This window comes from Callorhinchus milii, unplaced genomic scaffold (assembly GCF_018977255.1).
Source record: "Callorhinchus milii isolate IMCB2004 unplaced genomic scaffold, IMCB_Cmil_1.0 Scaffold6, whole genome shotgun sequence".
NCBI lineage: Eukaryota > Metazoa > Chordata > Chondrichthyes > Chimaeriformes > Callorhinchidae > Callorhinchus > Callorhinchus milii.
The window spans coordinates 12,872,461-12,893,070 of NW_024704747.1; the positions used below are offsets into that span (position 1 = coordinate 12,872,461).

The 20,610-nt window shown below is 44.3% G+C and overlaps 1 protein-coding gene across 3 annotated transcripts in view; it reads right to left on the reverse strand.

Annotated features, from left to right (window-relative positions):
- LOC103186700 (calcium-responsive transcription factor) overlaps positions 1-20,293 on the reverse strand; it is a 32,297-nt gene extending 12,004 nt beyond the window's left edge. For all 3 annotated transcript variants that reach the window (XM_007905886.2, XM_007905885.2, XM_007905887.1), the window contains exons 1-8: positions 20,226-20,293; positions 11,530-11,653; positions 8,293-8,523; positions 6,476-6,596; positions 5,008-5,134; positions 3,131-3,215; positions 908-1,097; positions 163-283 (exon numbers count right to left, since the gene is read on the reverse strand). In XM_007905886.2, coding sequence (XP_007904077.1) covers positions 163-283; positions 908-1,097; positions 3,131-3,215; positions 5,008-5,134; positions 6,476-6,596; positions 8,293-8,523; positions 11,530-11,640 — 986 coding nt within the window. In that variant the 5' untranslated portion in view covers positions 11,641-11,653; positions 20,226-20,293. The remainder of the gene's footprint in view (positions 1-162; positions 284-907; positions 1,098-3,130; positions 3,216-5,007; positions 5,135-6,475; positions 6,597-8,292; positions 8,524-11,529; positions 11,654-20,225) is intronic.
- Between the last annotated feature and the right edge of the window lie 317 nt (positions 20,294-20,610).

A 20,610-nucleotide genomic window follows, 5' to 3' on the forward strand; every position in this document is an offset into this window, starting at 1 on the left:
GCGCTAACCACTATGCTACAGGACTCCATGAATGGTTTACAAGCCACATATATCAAAATCCTCCCAACTAGCCCTTCAGTCTGTGTGCTAATACTGAAATTCTTGGCACGAGCCCACAGCAGATTCAGTTATAAAATTGGTGCAAATTTGCAAGCTTCTCACCGTGCAGCACATGTAGCTTTGTAATTGTGATTAGAGTTGCTTTCCTGTTCCACAGTTTTCTTACTCTGGACACCTTTACGCCTTGGTCCAAATTGGCATTCCATCACTATCGCTCTACTTCCTGGAATAAAATGCAGAACCACACAAAGATCAAGGCCATAGATCATACAATCACACCAGTTGAAACCTGCAGCACAGTTGCAAAGACTGGTTCCAATGCCAGCAGTGGAACTCCTTGTGGACGAGAATGGAACTGCAAGGATTCCCTCTCCTGTATCCAAATAGCATAAGATGGCTGCCTGGCTCAGTTGGTAGCACTCTCGTTTTCGAGTCAGAAGTTTGAGGGTTCAAATGACACTATAATACAGTGCTGGGGATTCGCAGCATTGTTGGAGATGCTGTCCGTCAGATGAGATGTTAAACTGAGGCCTTGACTGTGCCTGTTCAGGTGGACACTAAAGATCCCATGGCACTATTCAAAAGAGATGGAGTTTCTGGCCACAGATCTCTCTGAGTAAATTGGTTATTTACTTCAGGGGTGTTTGTGGGACAGTACTGTGCACAAATTGAATTCTGCATTCAGTTACACAGTCACATTCAGTTACACAATCACTACACTTCACAGTAAAATCCAAATGCCGCTATGTAAAGATTTACAAAGATTTATCAAATGCAAGTATTATTATTCTTATAATTCTAAGTTCTTAACTCACAAAAAGTTTATTCTTGCCTACATTTTTCTCACCTGCATTGACAAATGGAATGCCGTCATATGGAACGTACTGGGACTTCCACATCAGCCTGGTGGCAGGTTTGGCAGGGCTCGGAGACTGGCGCGTCCCCCACACACTTTGGGTCTCCTGCTTGTGCCAGGTCAGTACGCTTTCCAGTTCCGCTTCACTCTCGCAGAATCCACGGTAAGAGTCTCCAATTTTCTGGAACAATGAACATGGAACACTACTTGATGAACCAGGAAAGGAGGAAATATCACGTATAATTAATAATCGTTTCTTTCTTGATGATTCTTACTCCTATTGCTTCTGAGTCAGAAGGGAGTGGGTTCAAGCCACATGCTGGGCACTTTTGACTTCACAGTCTAGGCTGTCACTCCAATGCAATGCTGGGGCAAACCCAGCAATGTACAACAACCAACCAGTAATTGAATGGCTAATTTAATTTGGAGGAAATGTTGGCCAACCCACCGGGAGAAACTCCCTTCTTGTTTTGAATAGTGCCATGGGATCCACTTGAGGAGGCAGACATTGCTTTGACTTCCATACTCCTCCTCCGCTTTCAAAACTCTTCAAAAAGCCTACATCTATCACTGCCTTTGGTTATCTCTCTCTTACCTTTCCACCTCCCATCCTGCTCAGGCTCTTACTCTATCTCTTTGAGACCTGAAAGGACTTACATAAGCAGAAGTTGCTATTTTCCCAACCAAATGTATTTATTAATATTAACTAACGTTAATAATCCTTGCATTTGATATAGCACCCCATCATGACATTGAAAGGTCTCAATGTGTTTCACAGAATATATTGCAAACTGCACTTTGTGGGAGAAATGCAGTAGCAAATTGCGCACAGCAGTGTCCCAAATAGTTGTGGATTAAGTGACCAAAATTTTGGGAGGGAGGGATTATGATTCCTGGAAAGTGATCCACCAATCGACACTAAGGGTTCCTACTTACTGCTCAGTAAACAGAGGCATGTGGAATAAGGAAAATTGCCTAAGGTTTGACCGACCCCGCCCAGGAATCAAACCCAGGTCCTCCCGCTAGCAAGGCGAGTGCACTGTAACCACTATGCTACGGACTCCACAGGAAAGGGATTCCATCATTTATACAGTAGAACTCACGCAAGTCTTATCTTTACAAATTGTATATCGCTAAGTTGTACATTCACCTGAGTCCCATTCAGTTTCCTATCAAAACCACTTTCTTTGCACTAATCGTATTAATCACTTCCTAACTTGTAACACTGCTCCCGACCCTCTATTACTCCCACAATTATCAACTGCCTTGAATTGGAGGAAATTACTTCCTAACCTGTAGATGCATGCGCACTTACCGACTGCATTGAATCCCAGGAAAACATGATCCGTCAACGCATATGCTGAAAAACTTAATTTCCCCAAATTCAAAGCAATTCCAATGCTTGCTGGTAAGTGTGCAAGCAGCGACGGATCAAGATGTAATTGAATTGCGGGAAATATAGTCTTGACCTGTTACCGCATGGGAAATTACCGGCTGCGCTAAATTACGCATGCACAGTGTAATTTGTTGATTAAATCGGATTTTCCATAACTTATACAGTTTGCATGCAACTTGGACTTTGCGTAAGTCATATTAATGTTATGATCCTGAATAATACGACCTATGTGAGTTTTACTGTACATACTTTATGCATACCTATGCTTATACCTGTACTCTACTTTCCCTTTTGTTCAAAACTGTAAAACTATTGATTAAGAAAATCAATGTTTCTCTGACATAATAATAATCCTTGCATTTGATATAGCGCTTTTCACGTCGGGAGGACGTCCCAAAGCGCTTCACAGAACATACTGCAAAGTGAATTGACTGTATATTTGTGGGCGAACGCGGCAGCCAATTGCGCACAGCAATGTCCCACAAACAGTCGTAGATTGAAAATGACCAATTAATTATTGTTTTTGGTTTTTGAAGGGATTATTATTAGGCGTGTGGAGTAAGGAAACTTGCCCAAGGTTTCGCCCTGCCTGGAATTGAACTCAGGTCTCTCACTTGCAAAGCGAGTGCTCTAACCACTGAGCTACAGGACTCCACATAAAACTAAGATGAGTTTTAGAAACAGACTCATTGATGTAGTGAAGCAAGCTTGGGTTCCCAGGAGTAGAAATCCCAGATAAGATTCACCGCAAATTCAATTGAATGAAATGAGACTCAACATGTGCAAAAGCCAGAAATTAAGGCAAGTAGTTCATGAACCTCGCAGCTCCGGATTCGCCGAGCCCAAACAGGGGTGTTCTGTGGCAAAGACTGTAATGGGACCGGAAAATTATCTTCAACCATTCTGAAACAAACAAGAGTAAAGTGTGTGAAAATGTTAAGAACCACTCTCTACGTGCTTGCTGTGAATAGCAAAGTAACCACAGAAAACAGTGTAAGTAAAGCAACAAACTGAATTAAGTAACCTCTTTAAGTCTCTGAGTTTTTTTTTAAAAGGAGCATTGACAGCTATCAGATTAATAAGTCTACAATTCCTGGGGTCATGTCTCACTCTGGTTCAGAGAATGAGGATATGTTCAGGTACAGGACCTGCAAACGCTGAAGTAGTGAAGCGGCATGTACATCTACAAAAATTCTCAAGTCTACACCAGCTGTCATGCAGGCAATTAATTGATTGTATCTCCATACCCAATGCCTTACACATTTGATTCTTCAGCAAACATCAACTGGAATTTATCCGAAATCTTCCTTTGTGAACACTGTGAATAATTAATTCATCAGAACATTTCTTGATCTCTGTAGTATTCTAAGAACTCTGATCTTTCCTAGCAATATTATTGTAAGATGCTCTAGCAAGAATATTTTTAAACTGCTCATAATACATACATATATCTCTCATAAGACACTAAGCATCAGGTTTGGGATGATCCAGGTAAACAATTTAGAATTCTATGCAACATACTCTGTGCATACTAGATGTGCTCTGTGCTGAATAGTGTCATGCTAATAATAATAATCCTTGCATTTGGTACAGCACCTTTCATGTCAGGAGTATATCTCAATGCACTTCACAGGATTTAGTGTAACATGCAGTGACTGTGTATTTGAACACAGCAGCCCAATTGCACAAAGCAATGTCCCCCGTGACAATTATTATTATTTATTTGGGGGATTGTTAGCCAAGACCCTAGGCAAAACTCGCTTCTCTTTCGAATAGTGCCAAGGGATTTTTAACGTGGACTGTGGATTTTGTGGGCGAAGCACGGCAGCCAGTTTATCTACAGTAATGTCCCCAAAACAGCTATGCAGTGAGTGACCAATTTTATTTGGAGGATTATTGGCCAGGACACAGGGACACACTCTTTTTGAATAATGCTATGGGATCTTTAACGTCCACCTGAACAGGCAGTTGGGACCTCCATTTAATGTCTCATCCAACACACCCGCAGAACTGCATTGGACCATGAATTCAAGCCCCTATGTGAGACTTGAACCCATAACGTACTGGCTCAGAGGCGAGTGTGCTACCAACGGAGCCAGGCTGACAAACTAACAGGGTTTAAGGGAGGAATTACTGAAATGCTTCAGCAACAGGATCTCATTTTACAGCAGCATTGTAAATCACAAGGCTGGGACGTAACAGTACAGATTGCTGCACGGCCACCCCATCTGTTTGCTGGAGTCACCTAGTTATTTGTACTCCACATTCTTAAACTATGCCTTTTGGAATGGATGATGAAATACAATGTGCATAGTTAAGCAAGAATTTCTCTTGGTGATATCTGCAATATGCTTTTCTGTTGCTCTCTTTCCTCTTCTAATACTAGTTATCCTCAAGTGACTTCAATACAATTCCCAATAGTCTTGGTCTCCTTTCTTCTGAAATATCTAAGCTTGATTTTAGCCGTTTTCAACCTTATGTTCAGTCATAATCATTTTGGTCCACTTACATTCCTTCTCGAAGAGCTACACTTTATATCCACATTCCTTAATAATAAAACACTCAATGTATGCTTTTGCATATGCAAGTGGTATATAACCTGTTTCAAATCAGGACCAAAAAATGTATGGAAGCCTTCATGTACTCAAACTCCAAAAATATCCTTCATTGAACACAAGCATGTATCTTTACATACCTGAGTGAGGTCTTCCTGTACAGCAGTAATGAAGACTGAGGATGTAAAACATAGCCGGCGTTCTCTGCAATGGCACCAACAGTTACTGTCTGAAGCTCATCGCTGATCTGTTTGTCTTCAGCATCATCTGAGAACCAATGCAACTCTTCTTGTAATATGTTAAAGTTATAGAGATGCCTTCAAAATTTCAGAGCCTGGTCAGAAAGTCTTAGTGAGCAATCCAAATACTGCCTTAACAACCTCTGATCTTAAAGCAAATTAAGAATATAAGAATTTGCTAGGCAAAAGACCAAGGTCCATCTAATTCACCTTCCACCATCCTGGCAGTCGCTTGACATGTCATGTCCCAAACTATATATTGTATCCCAAGATATTATTTTCTAAAAGAAATCTACCTAATTTCTGAAACCTTAGGCAAGTCTCCTTACTCCAAATGCCTGTTTACCTAGCAGTAAGTAAGATCCCATTTGTTAGTCGATTGGCGGATCGCTATAAGGAAAGCAATCAAGTGGGAAAATTCACATTGTGTATTTCTCGGCTGGTCTTGGTACCTATAGTGTCAGTATCCCTCCTCTCCCCCTAAAAAATTGGTCATTCAATCCACGACTGTTTGTGGGACATTGCTGGCTTCCATATTTCACTAACAAAATACAGTCAATCCACTTTACAATATATTCTGTGAAGTGCTTTGAGATGTCAAAATGACGTGATAAGGCACTATATCAAATGCAACAATTATTATTATACTTGGTGGACTGTTGGCCAGAAACGCCCTGGTCTTTTTGAATAGTGTTGTGAGATCTTAATGTTCACCTGGACAGGCAGACTGGACCTTGATTTAACATCTCATCCAAAGGACGGCACAAGACAGGACAAATAACTAGATTACTCCAGCTTGCAGATGGGATAGCCCTCAGCAATCTGTAGTGTTACATCCAAGCCTTATGATTTACAAGACCCCAGTTTTATTCATCTACAAATGTTGAACCACAATTATACTCCATGGTCTGGTTTGGAATCATCACACTGAGGAATTTTCAACTGCGAGTGTATACTCATGGATATGTAGGAATAGATAAGCAGAAAGTAGAGCAATGAGGTTTAACATAAGAACATAAGAAATGCTAAACGAAAAAAGACCAAGGTCCATCTTCCTGGCACACGCATGCACATATTACCCAAACTACCTATGTATTATATATCCCATAAAAAAGGTTTCAGCTCTCTTCTCAACATAAGATTGTTATCTGTGGAAAACACGGGCCTCAAGAGGTTTAATTTAAGAAGCTGCCACAAGAATACAAATTATACACAGGAATTTCATACTTTCTACATTGCTTTTCGGCTTTAACCAGCTTCTAACGTATTGTAAGTTAATCCTGATTACTTTATCCATTGTCACAATTCATTCAACCATCCATAAGATGCATCAGTTAACACAAGAGCTATCCACAATAACTGTCCTTACCCTGTGAGCCTGCGACATCAAGAAGCTGCCCTTGTGGAATCAGCACCTGAGCCACCCCTGGTTGGTTGGAAGGAATCACATGAAGCAGCTGGCCGCTGTCCGACTGGCTGGTTACAATCATCTAGAAATAACCATCAACACTGTTTGGCATTGCTTTCAACTTCCAAAGAACAAAGTGCACTAGCCCACTGAGCCATTGCAAAGCAGGGACATTCCATCACCCAGAAAGAGAGAGGAAAAGAGAAATAATCCAGAGTGAGCTGCGCAAATCTGCTCTCAGGCATCTCCAAATGGCCAGATTAAGAGACGAACTGCCAGAGATATTAGAGCAGGTCATATATTCTCTTGGGTCAGGGAATGGAACAAGTCTTTAAAAGTGCGAAGCAATCAAATTTAATAATGCTTGCATTTGATATAGCGCTTAAGTCACATCACGGCAGTCTCAAAGCACTTTGAGATTACACTGTAAAGTGGTGTTACCATGTATATTTTTTGTGGGGGAACTACTTTGCTTTAAAGTAGTGATCTGATTTTTACCGGTAGATTTCTTTCTGGAAATGGAGACATTTGAAGGAAATCCAAACAGGATTTGCTTTCACCCACTGAAGAGGATTGAAAGGGGTGAGCCTAAGAGACTGTGGGATTGAGTTCCTAAAGGTGGCGGCAGAAAGGTTGAAGGCCCGACCGCTGATGGTGGGGCGGACAGGGGACATGGAGCAGGCTGGAGCCCACTGAGCGGAAGGCAGCAATGAAACCCAACGAAGAAGAAACAGCCTGAAAGATTTGAGTGAACGACACTAGTAATACATGTGTATTTTGAGGTGAAAGGACCTCAAAGCCCCTCCATGTGAGTCAGATAATGGTAAGAATGTAATGGGTAAAGGTAATGGGAGGGAAGAAATTGGCCTCTTTCAACAAAAAATGCTATTTCGCTGAGGTGTTTCTGTTGGGCCCCCAACACAGCTTACATATGGTAATGCTAAAGCTTTCTGGTGCCCAGAGCTACATGCATCACAAAACTGAGTTTGACTGAGGCAGATTATAATAATAATAAACAAAACAGAAATTGTTGGGAACACTCAGCAGGTCAGGCAGCATCTATGGAGAAAGAAAAGTGAGTCAAGTTTCAACTCTTCATCAGAACTGGGGCATGTTGGGAGGGAAAGGCTTTTAGGGACGAACAGAGAGGGGGGAGGCAGGGAAAGGATGACAAAGGCGAAAATGGGGTTGAGGACAGGGGATAATGGGTTAAAGAGGTGTTAATGATGCAAAACAGGGGGGAGGGAAATTGCAACAAAATTTTCTCTGGTCTGCCTATTTTGTTGCAATTTCCCCTCCCCTTTGACAATTAACTGACAACCAGGTTCCAACTTTCTGCTCGGTAAACAGAGGGGTATGGAGTGGAGTAATGAAACGTGCCTAACATTTCGCCCTGCCTGGGAGTCGATCCCAGGTCCTCTTGCTTGCGAGGCGAGTGCTCTAATCAATACATTACAGAACTCCATCAGACTCTACTTTAAGAATGGATAGAAAATCTTAAAATTGAGTATTGGTTTGTCATATGAATTTGGAAAACCTAAAGTCCAGCTCCAAACAGCGAAGTGTTTCCAATTCCAATTTGCACTTTTTTTTCTCATATACCTTGATGCTATAAACTCTACACATTCCTAACTGAAGGACGATATTATGCCACTAGAATACGTACAATATAGTCTTGTCAAGTTTTTGTAATGTTCCTTGGATCCCTGCACAGTGCATCAGGCTTTTAAGTACATTTTAAAGGAGTTTTCATATAGAGTTAGTTGTATGTTACCAACCATCCGTGCACTTGGTTCCCCCAAAGACTGAAGTTCATATTGGAGAGGCTGCCCATTCTGATCCATCAGCTGAAATTGTTCATTTGGTAGAGTTGGTGTTTGTTGGGACAGCTGCACAGTAGCATTCTGGGAAGCAGGAGGGTCATCTGTAATGTGCACTGTGATAGGAATGACAGTGATAGGATCGTTCCTTCCGAACGCTGTATCCCCATCATCAATCCAGGTTAATTGCTTTGAAGTAAAAGAAAACATGAAAAACGGGTTCATTAATCTTTTTGAGTTCAGGTGGCAGCAGAAACAGATCGTTCAGCCATACTCAGCGCTGACCTGTGGACAATTTTCAACAAAGTAGTCTTTTCGCCATTACTGCAGATACAAAAATTACAAAATTACATTTGCATAGTTCCTTTCACGTTGGGAGGACGTCCCAAGGCGCGGGACAGTCAGGGATTTGGACCCGAGCGGGGGGAGGGGAGTTTGAGATGAGGGAAGGTGGAGGCCAAGGAGGAGAGGAGGGTGGCCGAAGGCGTGGTTGAAAAGGAGAGTCTTGAGATGTGCCTTGAAGGAGGTAAGTGAGGGAGTGAGGCGAAGGGAATGTGGATTGGAGTTCCAAAGGGTGGGAGCAGAGGCTGAAGGCCCGACTGCCGATCGTGGGGCGGGATGGACACGGGACATGGAGTAGGTTGGAGCCTGCTGAGTGGAGGGAACAGACAGGTTGATAAAGGGTTAGCAGGTCACTGAGGTAGGAAGGAGCAAGGCAGTGGAGGGCCTTGAAGGCGAGGAGTAGGATTTTGAACTCTATCCTCTGAGGGATGGGGAGCCAGTGGAGCTGGGCGGGGGTGAGGCTGATGGGATCACGAAGCCTGGTGCGGAGAGGACACGAGCTGCAGAGTTCTGTAGTTTGTGAAGGGAAGAATTGGGGAGGCCAACAATCAGAGAGTTAGTGTAGTCGAGCCCAGATATGAATGAGGGTTTTGCTGGCCCAAGGGTTGAGACAGTGGTGGAGCCGGGCGATGTTGTGGAGGTGGGGAAAGGCAGAGCTGGTCATGGCACGGATATGGGGAAGAAAGGACAGTTGAGGGTCAAACAACACGTCAACGTTCCGGACTGGCTCAGGGAGGTGGAGTGTGCATCCATGGATGGTGATGCTGCTGGTGCCTGAGGTGTGGAGGCTCTGACTGGAGCCAATCAGGAGAGCCTCGGTCTTGTTGACGGTTAACTGTAGAAAGTTATCTCTCATCTAGGACTTGATGTTCGACAGACATTTTGTCAGGACAACAGTGGTGCTGGAGTCGAGGGTGGAGGCAGAGAGATAAGAGTTGGGTGTCATCCGCACGCATGTGGAATTTGACTCCATGTCTGCGGATGATGTCACCAAGAGGTAGCATGTACAAGTTGAAGAGAGAGGACGAAGGATAGCCCTGAGGAACGCCGCATGAGACTATGCAGGGACTGGAGGAGGGCCATTTGTGGAGACAAAGTGGAGATGGTGTGAGAGATATGATCTGTACCACTGAAGGACAGAACCATGAAGGTTGAGGTGAGAGGAGAGGCGGTAGAGGAGGATAGAATGGTTAAAGGCCTCTTAGGTCGAGGACGAGGAGACAGAGGCAGCCCTGGTCACAAATGAACAGAATGTTATTTGTCACTTTGACCAGAGCTGTTTCTGTGCTGTGGGCAACATGGAAACCTGATTGGAGGGGTTTGTATAGGGAGTGGCAGGAGAGAATGCTGGGAAGCAACGACTCATTCAAGGAACCTGGAAGGAAAGGAAAGTTGGAGATGGGGCAGTAATTTGAGAACAGGGATGGATCCAGGGAAAGTTCTTTGAGGATAGGGGTGATGACTGTTTTTAAGGGGGTAGGAATGGTGCCAGTGGACAGGAAGAGGTTAATGAGATCTTTGAGCAGAGGGGCAAAGGTGGGGGGAGAATGGGAGGTAAGGAGAGGGGTGGGGATGGGGTCCTGGCAGCTGGTGTTGAGTTTCATGTGGGTTATAATGGTGCTGAGAGAGGAGGGGGAGGCAGGTTCGAAGGTGTGGAGGGAGGGGTAGGTAGGGGCCGGAGTGTGAGGGGGAGATGGGAGGTGGCAGCAGTTGGAAGGGTAGAGGCGGCTGAGTGGATACCCTCGACTTTGGAAATCGAGCATTTCCTCACAGCTGGAGTTGAAGGAGAGGCTAAGGGAGTGGGAAGTGGAATCGGTTAGAGGTGGAGAAAAGGAGCCTGGGGTTGTCCTTGTCTCCAAGATCATCTTGGAGTAGAAGGATGATTATCAGAGGTGAAGGCGGAGCGGTAAGTTTTGATGTGGTCCAGCCAAATCAGCCGATGGATCGTTAAATTAGATTTGGGACTGGTGCATTCAGCGGCACACCTGTGCCTTGAGGGAGTGGAGGTAGCTGGTGTACCAGTGTGACTTGCGTGAGTAGGAGGTGGTTCAGGAAGTGAGCGGGACAAAGGCATCGAGAGTGGTGGAGAAGGGGTTGTGGAGGAAAGTGACGGAGGAGGATAAGTCTGTGCAGGAGGAAGTCCAGAGGGGAAGCAGTTCAGATCACTCCAAGGCAGTGGAGAGGGAGTGGGGGAAGANTTTTTTCCAGGGGCAGTAGATGGAGGTAGTTTGGCTGGGGGACCCCAGAGTGTACGTTCGGGTACTGCTGGATTCTAACCAGCTAAAAACACATAGCTTGCCGTTGATATCGCACCATACCAGTTAGCTTGGGGGGGTTAATAGGAACTGAGTGGGATGACCCCCTGCCCCCAGGTCCTGTCAATGAATCAGGCTGACTGTGCTGTCATCAGCAGTGTCCTGGAATACTGCTGACCCACCTGGCTCAGGAACCAGACTATTGAGACCGCCACGGAGGGGTGGTTCGATTCTGACATTCCATTGTCAGGCATGTCACCTTAGAATCAGATCAGCTCCAAGGAAACCCCGCTTACCTCCCCCACCCCACCCCCAAGGAGGATAGTCACTAGTTGGTCGTTCAACATTCGACAAGTGTGGGTTTGAGCCCTCAGGATCTTAGAATATCCACCTGAAAGGCAGATGGAACCTTAGCTTAATGTCCCATCTGAACATGGCACCTCTGACAATGCAGCGTTCCCCTAGAACTATATCGGAATATCAGCCTATCCTGGACCATATGAGTTCAAAGTTCCGACCCAACCTTCTGACTCAGGTGAGAGTCTGACAGACTGAGCCATTTAAGGTTCAACGTTTATGAATCTTCTTGGAATTTCACCTGGAAGACCTGTTGTTCTGCTTCGGAGTCTTCGGTTATGTCAGCATCTGGTCCAAGAAGTGCAGTGCTTCTCTCCATATTGATCTCATCCTGACTGACATCCTCTGCCATTTCAGACCTTACCCTGTAAAATAAATGGAAATGATCTTCTGGACTGACACCAATATAAAGTTAAAAAATTCACACTTACACTTTGCTGTGACGTTGATGGTATCCAGAAAACTCTCACACTGCAGGCAGCCGAGACCCTCACACATGCATTCATAACATCCAGGCTTGACTGCACAAACTCCCTGCTTGTTGGCCTCCCCAACTCCTCTGCGACCTCCTAACCCTCTACCAATCTGCCCACTTCCTCTGTTCAGCGGGCTTCGGCCTGCTTCATGTCTCCCGTCTCGCCCGCCCCATCATTGGTGGGCGGGCCTTCAGCCACTCTGCTCCCACCCTCTGGAACCCAAACTCGCAGTCCCTCCATCTCACTCCCTCCCTTGCCTCCTTCAAGACCCTCCTTCCCCGCTATCCTCCACCCTCCCGATCCTGACGCCCAGCTCAGGTAAGAAACATTGATTGTTCAGCTCCATGGGACGTCCTCTCAATGTGAAAGGCGTTATACAAGTGTAATTTTGTTGTTGTTGCTGTCTGAGCCCCTTCAGTGCTGCTCACAGCACCAAGACCACCCTTGTCAAAGTCACAAATTGTGTGCTATCACTCTGTGATCAGGGCTTCATGTTCTTTTTCATCTTCGCTGCTGCTTTTGACACAGTCAACCACTCCGCTTCTCTTTCCTTCCCAGCTCATCCAAACCTCTGACATCTGTATCCTTACCCACATTAAAAATTGTATGCTCATTACCATTGTCCTTTTAAGGCTATATTGTTTCCCCGTCTCCCAGGGGATCAGCTTCAATATTGCTTCCCTCACCTACAAATCCTTCATTACACTTCCATACCTCTGTAATCTTCTACAGTCTCCGCTTGGCAAGTTCGGGCCTGCTACGCATTCCCATTCTGCAACACCATTGGTTCTTGATTAAACGGTTCTCGATTTTTCACCCCTAAATGTTTCATTTCCATCTTCCATTCACAGGCATCTCCACAAGCTAAGAGGGTCCTCGTGTAACCTGTCCCTGCAGTTCCATCAACAAACTTTAACACCCAGCATAGCCAGCCAAAACTATTTGGTAACTCATCACCTGGACCAATAGAAAAGTGAGGCTGCAATTTTTCTACAGAATCCGCTATAAACAGAATATTCGCTATAAACCTGCTAAAAGAAAGTTTCTGGATCTGCCGATTGTTTACCCGACATCACTGTGGGCATAGCAGCTCCGGACACTCATGCGCAGTGCAGCGCAACTGCTCCACTCGGAGGCCCCACTGTTGAAATTGTCTGAGAGTCACTCTCTCTCTCTGTGATGGTGTGTGTCTCTCCTCTGTCCGTGTCTATTTGTAAGTGTCTTTGTGTGGATGCATCTGTGTCTCTCTCCTCTGTATTTTTGTGTTTATGAATGTTTCTGTGTGAATGTTTTTTGGCGGATCTCCAGGCCCTTCGGTCCTACATTGGTGGCTTCCCCCCATCCCACCCCCAATGGGCCACCCATTTTTATTGAAGAAGAAAATCTTTGTGTGTCTCTCTCTCTGAGAATGTGTTTCTCTCTGTGTCTGTGAGAATGGGTGTATCCCTGTGTCTCTGAATGTTTGTGTCTCTCTTTGTGTCTCTATGTCTGTGTGCAGGGCCGGACTGAGAAGCAGGAGATGGTGAGCTCCTGAAGACTCGGAGTCAGGACACTGGTCTTGAGAGTCTGTTTTTTTGGAGGATCTCCAGGCCCTTCGGTCCTACGCTGGCGTCTTCTCCTCCCCCACCCCCAATGGGCTACCCATTATTTATTGAAGAAGAAAATCTTTTTTTTTGCATTAATGTAATATGTGTTATTTCGTCATGCTTAGTTTTTATCAATAAAGTAAAAAAAAGGTTGGCAGTAAAATGTACCTCAATAGCACCAATCAACCCCTCACAATTTTCCACAAAGCCTAAGCAAATTTCCCCGCATTTTTGAGCAAATATTCCAGACTTTTCTATTGGCCCAGCTCATCACAAAACAAGCACTGAATATTATGGTTTAAAAGGCTTGGATGTGCTAAAGAGGGGTTCAGAAAAGAATAACATGGGTGAATTTCACAACAATCTCAAACGATTGGCGGATCGCTTTTCTGGGGATAATAAACCCTCAAAAAATAATAATAATTTGGTCACTCAAAGCACAACTGTTTGTAGGACACTGCTGTGCACAATTGGCTGCTGTGATTCACCCACAATTATACAGTAAATTCATTTTACTGTATATTCTGTGAAGTGCTTTGAGACATCTAGAAGACGTGAAAAGCGCTATATCAAATGCAAGATTCTTATTATTTATATAGCGACCTTTAAGTAGGGGACGTCTCGCAGCGCTAGAATCTAGGACTAAGAGCTCCAAGTTACGAGGAGACTCACAGGACTGAATCATTTTCTACTGATAGCAAGGAAGCAAGATCAAGAAGTCCTGAGAGGAATACACAATGCTAATGCAAGCATGTTATTTACCGTGAACTGAGGAGTAAACAGTGAGAAGAATAGCAGCAAACTGCAGGACGACATAGACAAGCTGGTGAAATGGGCAGACACATGGCAGATGGAATTTAATGCAGAGAAATGTGAATATATCTTTGAACGTGGCAGGACAAGTTGGCCAAGCTGTTAATATTTGCATTTGATATAGCGCCTTATCACGTCTGCGAGACGTCTCAAAGCAATTCACAGAATATATTGAATTGACTATATATTTTTTGTGGGTGAAACGCGGCAGCCAATTGCACACAGCAGTATCCCACAAACAGTCGTAGATTGAGTGACCAATTTATTAATTTTTGTAAGGAATTATTACCCCCAGAAAACCAATCCACCAATCAATCAGGTTCCAACTTACTGCTAGGTAAACAGAGTCGTGTGGAATAAGGATACTTGCCCAACGTTTCACCTTGCCAGGAATCAAACCCAGATCTCTCACTTGCGAGGCGATTGTTCTAACCACTGAGCTACAGGACTCCATATTACACAAAATGTTCACATAAGATCGTCTATGAAAAGCCAGTACTTAAAGCACTTGAGGCACCCCTCAAGTGCCTGTGTTAGAATTAAGAAGGAACATTCAAAGCACATCAGCATGACAATGAAGAGCGATAAAGGCTCAATGTAGCCTTCCCATACGCGCACACACAGACCCCGATAGAAACTCACGTGGGTCTCAGGAAGAAAAAGGAGAAACTTTTGTTTAAAAACGAAGTAAAAAAGCATATGGGATCCTTGGCTTTATAAATGGAGGCATAGAGTATAAAAGCAAGAAAGTTATGTTGAACAAATCGCTGGTTAGGCATCAGCTGAATATTGTGTCCAATTTTGGGCGCCACACTTTAGAAAGGATGTCAGGGTCTTGGAGAGGGTGCAGAGATTTAGAAGAATGATACCAGGGGTAAGGGACTACAATTATGTGGAGAGATTATAGAGGCTGGGATTATTCTCCTTAGAACAGAGAAGTTTGAGGGGAGATTTAATAGAGGTGGTCGAAATTATGAGGGGATAGATAAGGAGAAACTGTTTCCTCTGGCGTGTGGGCTGGTAACCAGAGGAAAAATTTGCAGAGCTATGGGGTAAGAGTGGGGAAGTTGGACTAGTTGGTAGCTCTTTCAAATGGCCTCCTTTTGTGCTGTAAGATCTTATGATTCTATTGAAGAACTTGATAGGATGAATAAGCAACTGCAATTCCACAGGGATAGATTTCATATCCCTTAATGTAAACTTGAGTATTTGTATATTGCCAATGGGACAGTACTTTATATAATATGATTATACTGGCTTCCCATCCCCAGAGGATCGAATTCAAGATCCTCATCCTCACCTACAAGGCCATTCACGGCCTCGCTCCCTCCTACCTCTCCGACCTACTATCCCCCTACCTACCTGCCCGTATCCTCCGTTCCTCTGGCTCCGGTCTGCTCCACAACCCCCACCCCAACTGCCCTACCATCGGTGGCCGGGCCTTCAGCCTCTCAGCCCCTAGGCTCTGGAACTGCACCCCCCAGTGCCTTCGCCGCCTCCTCCCTTTCCTCCTTCAAGGCTGGTCTCAAGACCTTTCTCTTTGACCGTGCCTTCAGCTCCCCTCTCAACTCTCTACCCCCTCCTCTCTGACCCAACTGTCCAGCACCTTGGGACGTCCTCCCGACGTGAAAGGCGCTCTATAAGTGGAATCTTGTTGTTGTTGTTGATTGCTTACAATGCTTTGCTCTGTGGCAAGGTGATGAGCAAAGTTGACAGCATTCAAAGGGATCCTGTTATTTTCTAAGGAGTTTCAAATAGATTTGAATACAGACAAATTAAGGTATATAAAGTTTGAGAACAGGAGCCAATTTGGTCCATTGAGCCTATACTGTGAAAACTCCCCTAATGGAATTAGATCAGGAATCCACAATGAAGGATATCTATTCACAATAGTGCAGAAATATTACTGAGCATTCGCTGAATACTTCAAACTTGACTGTTGCATGCTATAGATGTGAGAATCACTAATGTTATAGAGCAGTACAACTACTCTCTACCTTTATTGGTCAGATTGTTTTTCTCAGTGGGAGAGACACCAATAAGAGAAATAATGCTAGAAAAAGAGATAAAGCTGGGGAAAAAACATAAAAGGAAAATAAAGCAACTGCAGTAGCTCCTAACCTAAGCGTTGAACTCTGCTGAAATGAAAGGAATTGCTCAGGACACTTATGGTTCTTCCCATGTTACTAGGAAAGCAGATCCAACACTATAGATCTCCTTCAGATACCAAAATCTACTGCTTTTCTATACATGATATATATATAATATATATATACATATATATGCAGGGCAGTATTTTGAAGAAAAAAGCACTCCCTGTAACTTCCACAGTGCAAAAAGATGGTGCACATACAAGTTCTGAAAATTAGAATACAGTAAACCTCACAAAAGTCGTATTGGTTGGGACCATACTTTTAATATGACTTACGCAAAGAATGAGTTATGTCAAACTTGCATGAAATATAAGCTCGTGAATGGGACTTGGGCAGATGTACATACAACTTAGGCGATTATACGATTATATCGGACTTATGTGAATTTTACTGTACTGGAAATAAAGTTGCTGAGCACCAGATTTCATGAGCTCCTGAAGGAGACCTGCACAATTCAGTCATGATTTGCAGCCACTTTCACAAACTGAATAAATATGTTCATCAACAATATGCAGCATTCATTACTGTTTAATAAAGTATGAAATTCAATGGATTTATATATTTGCTTTGTCATTATGTCAGTTTGATTTTATTAGATTTGGAGCATCACATCAATGTGCTGCATTTAAGTTTGCCATACAGTAATGTTGATAGGTGGAGTGGGTAAGGCCTACATTGTTTAAATTAGAGGAAATAAGGGTGAATTTAAATATGTTGACCAGAAAGTTATATTTTAAGAGGATTTTGAAGGGAGAAAGAGTGCACGACATTGGGATTTGGGAAAAAAATTCCCCAAAAAAACAATTGTCCCTAAAAGCATTATTCCATTAATTTTTAATCCTGAAAGCAAGTGTTTTCTTGATGTACTGATCTTCAGCCAGGTGACGGCAATGTTACAGTATGAATAATTACAAGAGGAAGGTAAATTACAGTACAGTAAATATGGTTTGGCATAGTTTCACTGGGAATGAAACCGCCCAGTTTCACTGATAATGAAAAAGAAAGTGAGGACCAAGCAATAGACCAGAGTTGAGGCTCGGAGATTGTGAGCAGAATACAGCTGAATATCTTTGTAGTGTATCGAGAACACTTTTTGCGCTGTATTGAGAACACTGCATCAAAACCTCATGGCCGGGTTTCACCTGTCTATCCCTTCTCCATCTCAATTAGAGTCCTGTAGCGTAATGGTTAAAGCACTCGCCTCGCAAGGAAGAGGACCTGGATTTGATTCCCAGTCAGGCAAAACATTAGTTAAGTTTCCTTACTCTGCACACCTCACATCAAGTGGAAATCCAGTTGTTAGTCAATGGCGGATCGCTTTACTGGGGTAATAATCACTTCTAAAAAAAAGTTTAAATAATAATTTGGTCACTCAACCCACAACAAAGTAACAAATGATGTCCTCTCTCTCTGTGACCAAGGTTCCCTCTCCCTCCTCGTTCTCCTGGACCTCTCCGCCGCGTTTGACACATTTGATCATTGCCACTTCTACTCCCTCATCCACCTTAGTGGGATCACACTCGCATGGTTTGAGTCCTACTTAACTAATTGTCAACAATACATCTCGGCAAATGGTTTCTCCTCCGGCCCCACCCGGTCACCTGTGGAGTACCCCAAGGCTCCATCCTTGGCCCCCTTCTTTTATCTACACACTCTCCATGTCATCCATAGACATGCAGTCAACTTGCAAATGTGTGCGAATGACACCCAAATCTACTTCTCCTCCTCCAGCTGCCACTTCCAATTCCCTGATGTCGTATCAGCTTGTTTGATGGACATCAAGGCCTAGATGAGTGCTAATTTCCTGCAGCTGAATGTCGGCAAGACGGAAGCCCTATTCATTGGCTCCCGTCAATGTCCTCTCCCCTGCAGGTCTGAACTCCTCAATATCCCCGGACTCTCCCTCAGACTCTCTGAACTTGTGTACAACTTCGGCATCAGGTTCGATCCCCAGCTTTCCTTTCTACCCCACATCCATTCCCTGACCAGGATCGCTTTTTTCTATCTCCATCACATTGCCCACCTCTGTCCATACCTCACAACAAAAGCAGCCGAAAGCCTCAGCCACGCCTTCATCACTTCCTGGCTGGACTATTCCAATGCCCTCCTCTCTGGTCTCCCCAGATCCACAATACACAAAATACAATTAATTCAGAACTCCGCCACCTGGATTCTCACCCGCACAAAACACTGTACCTCCATCTCACCAGTCTTTGCCAGGCTCCACTGGCTCCCAATTACTGAATGGATCGATTTCAAGATCCTCTCACTCTTTAATCAAATCGCTTCATGTCTTCGTACCTCCCGATCTATCCATTCGATTTGCTTACCACCCACTTCCCCACCCGGTGCCTCTGCTCGGTTGACTCTGGCCTCCTGATCGTCCCGCGTCCCCTCCACTCCACAGTTGGTGGCTGTGCCTTCAGCCACTATGCCCGAAACTCTGAAAACTCCCTGAATTCCTGTCTTGCCCCCTCCCTCCCCACTTTCAAATCCTGCCTAAAGTCCTTCCTTTTTGATTGTACTCCCGCCCCCCCACTCCCCTCCCTGGCTTGAGGTCAGACTCCGCCACTGTGAAACGCTCTGGGATGCTACTCTGCGTGAAGAGCGCTATACAATTGCAAGTTGTTGTTGACTGTTTGTGGGACACTGCTGTGTGCATTTGCTGCTGTGTTTCACCCACAAAACATACAGTCAGTCTTTTTTCTAAAAAAAAGAGCAAGTAATATACCTTGTAATTTCCTACATTAGATATATGGGCAGCTTGTTATTGACAATAACATCCAATACAAAACGGAATGGGTACTTTTCAAAGAAAATTAACAAATGGAAACCTCTCTACCTGAGATGAGTTCTTTGAATTGTAATGAGAACACATTTGGTACCAAAACCAAGCAGCATCTTAATTGAAAAGGGTGATGTCTATACAAACACAGCATATTAATTATATCAAAATATGCATACAATACCTCATGGCAACAATAATATCTATACCTTCATCTTTGCAGTGAAGAGGTTTCCCAAACACCGTCTTGTGGCAATAATAATCCTTATATTTGGTATAACACCTTTCACATTGGGAGGACAACCCAAAGCACTTCACAGGATATACTGTGTTTATGGGTGAACTCACATAACAATGTCCCACAACAGCCATGAAGTGCAGGACCAATTTTATCTGATGGATTGTGTCCAAGACACCGGGAGGAACTCCCTTCTCTTCTCAAATAGGCGATGCGATTTAAAGAGAAGGGAGTTTCTCCTGGCGCCCCAGTCTCCTGCAGTGAAATTTTTCATTCACTTCATAACTGCTCACGGGACAATTCTGTGTGCAAATTGGCTGCCGTATTAGCCTACAAATAGAATAGTCACAACACCTTTGTTGTGACTTTGCGTAGCGCTCAGACATTCTGCACATTATAATGAGATTTACAGAAACTACAGGTTGAACGACATGCAGAGCAGTTGTCTGCTGGTGTGGGAGGGGGTTGTTATGGAAGGTGCAATACTGTGTCTATTGTTCCTCATGAAAAATAAAATGATAACTATTTGTTGACACGTGTATTTCCTGGTGTGTGTGTGTGGGGGGGGGGGGGGGCAGTACATGCCCACCTCTCTGGCGACAGGACCCCACATGGCCTCAGTTTTTGTATAAATATATAAATATATATATAAAGAAAAGCCTGGAATAGATTCTCGCCATTTTGTCGCCCCCGAGAGAGAAAAAACACGAGCGTTTGTGAGCGGGTCAGGGAGCGCGGCGCGGGCCTTGGACACGGCCTCCTCCCTCCCTCCCTCCCTGTCGTCTCCCGGGGGCGAGGGCTGAGAGGCCGGAGCGAGCGAGCGAGCGCGGGACAGACAGACAGACAGACAGACAGCGACCAAAACACCGGAACGAGTCTACTCAACCTCGTCTTCACTCCAACACATCAGCCATGGAGCAGCCGGGGCCGCAGTGCGCATGCGCCACCCTCATGATGCCCAGAAATTCAAATGCATTTGTAGCCCAAAAGTAGCCCTGTAGATATGGGCAGGAACGCAAGTAGCCCAAAGTCCATAGAATACCAGCCCCCAAAGTAGCCCAATCCTATGCGTCGCCTCCAATATGAGACCACAAATTACAATGTATTCGCAGCCCAAAAGTAGCCCAATTTCATGCGTCACCTCCAATGTGTGCAGCACAGCAACTCAGATTTAGTGATTTTTCAAACAGTACAAGAAAACTTCTTCACAAGGACATGTATAGATACAAAAAGTTTTACAGGTTTAGATTTTGTAAAACATTTTAAAAATA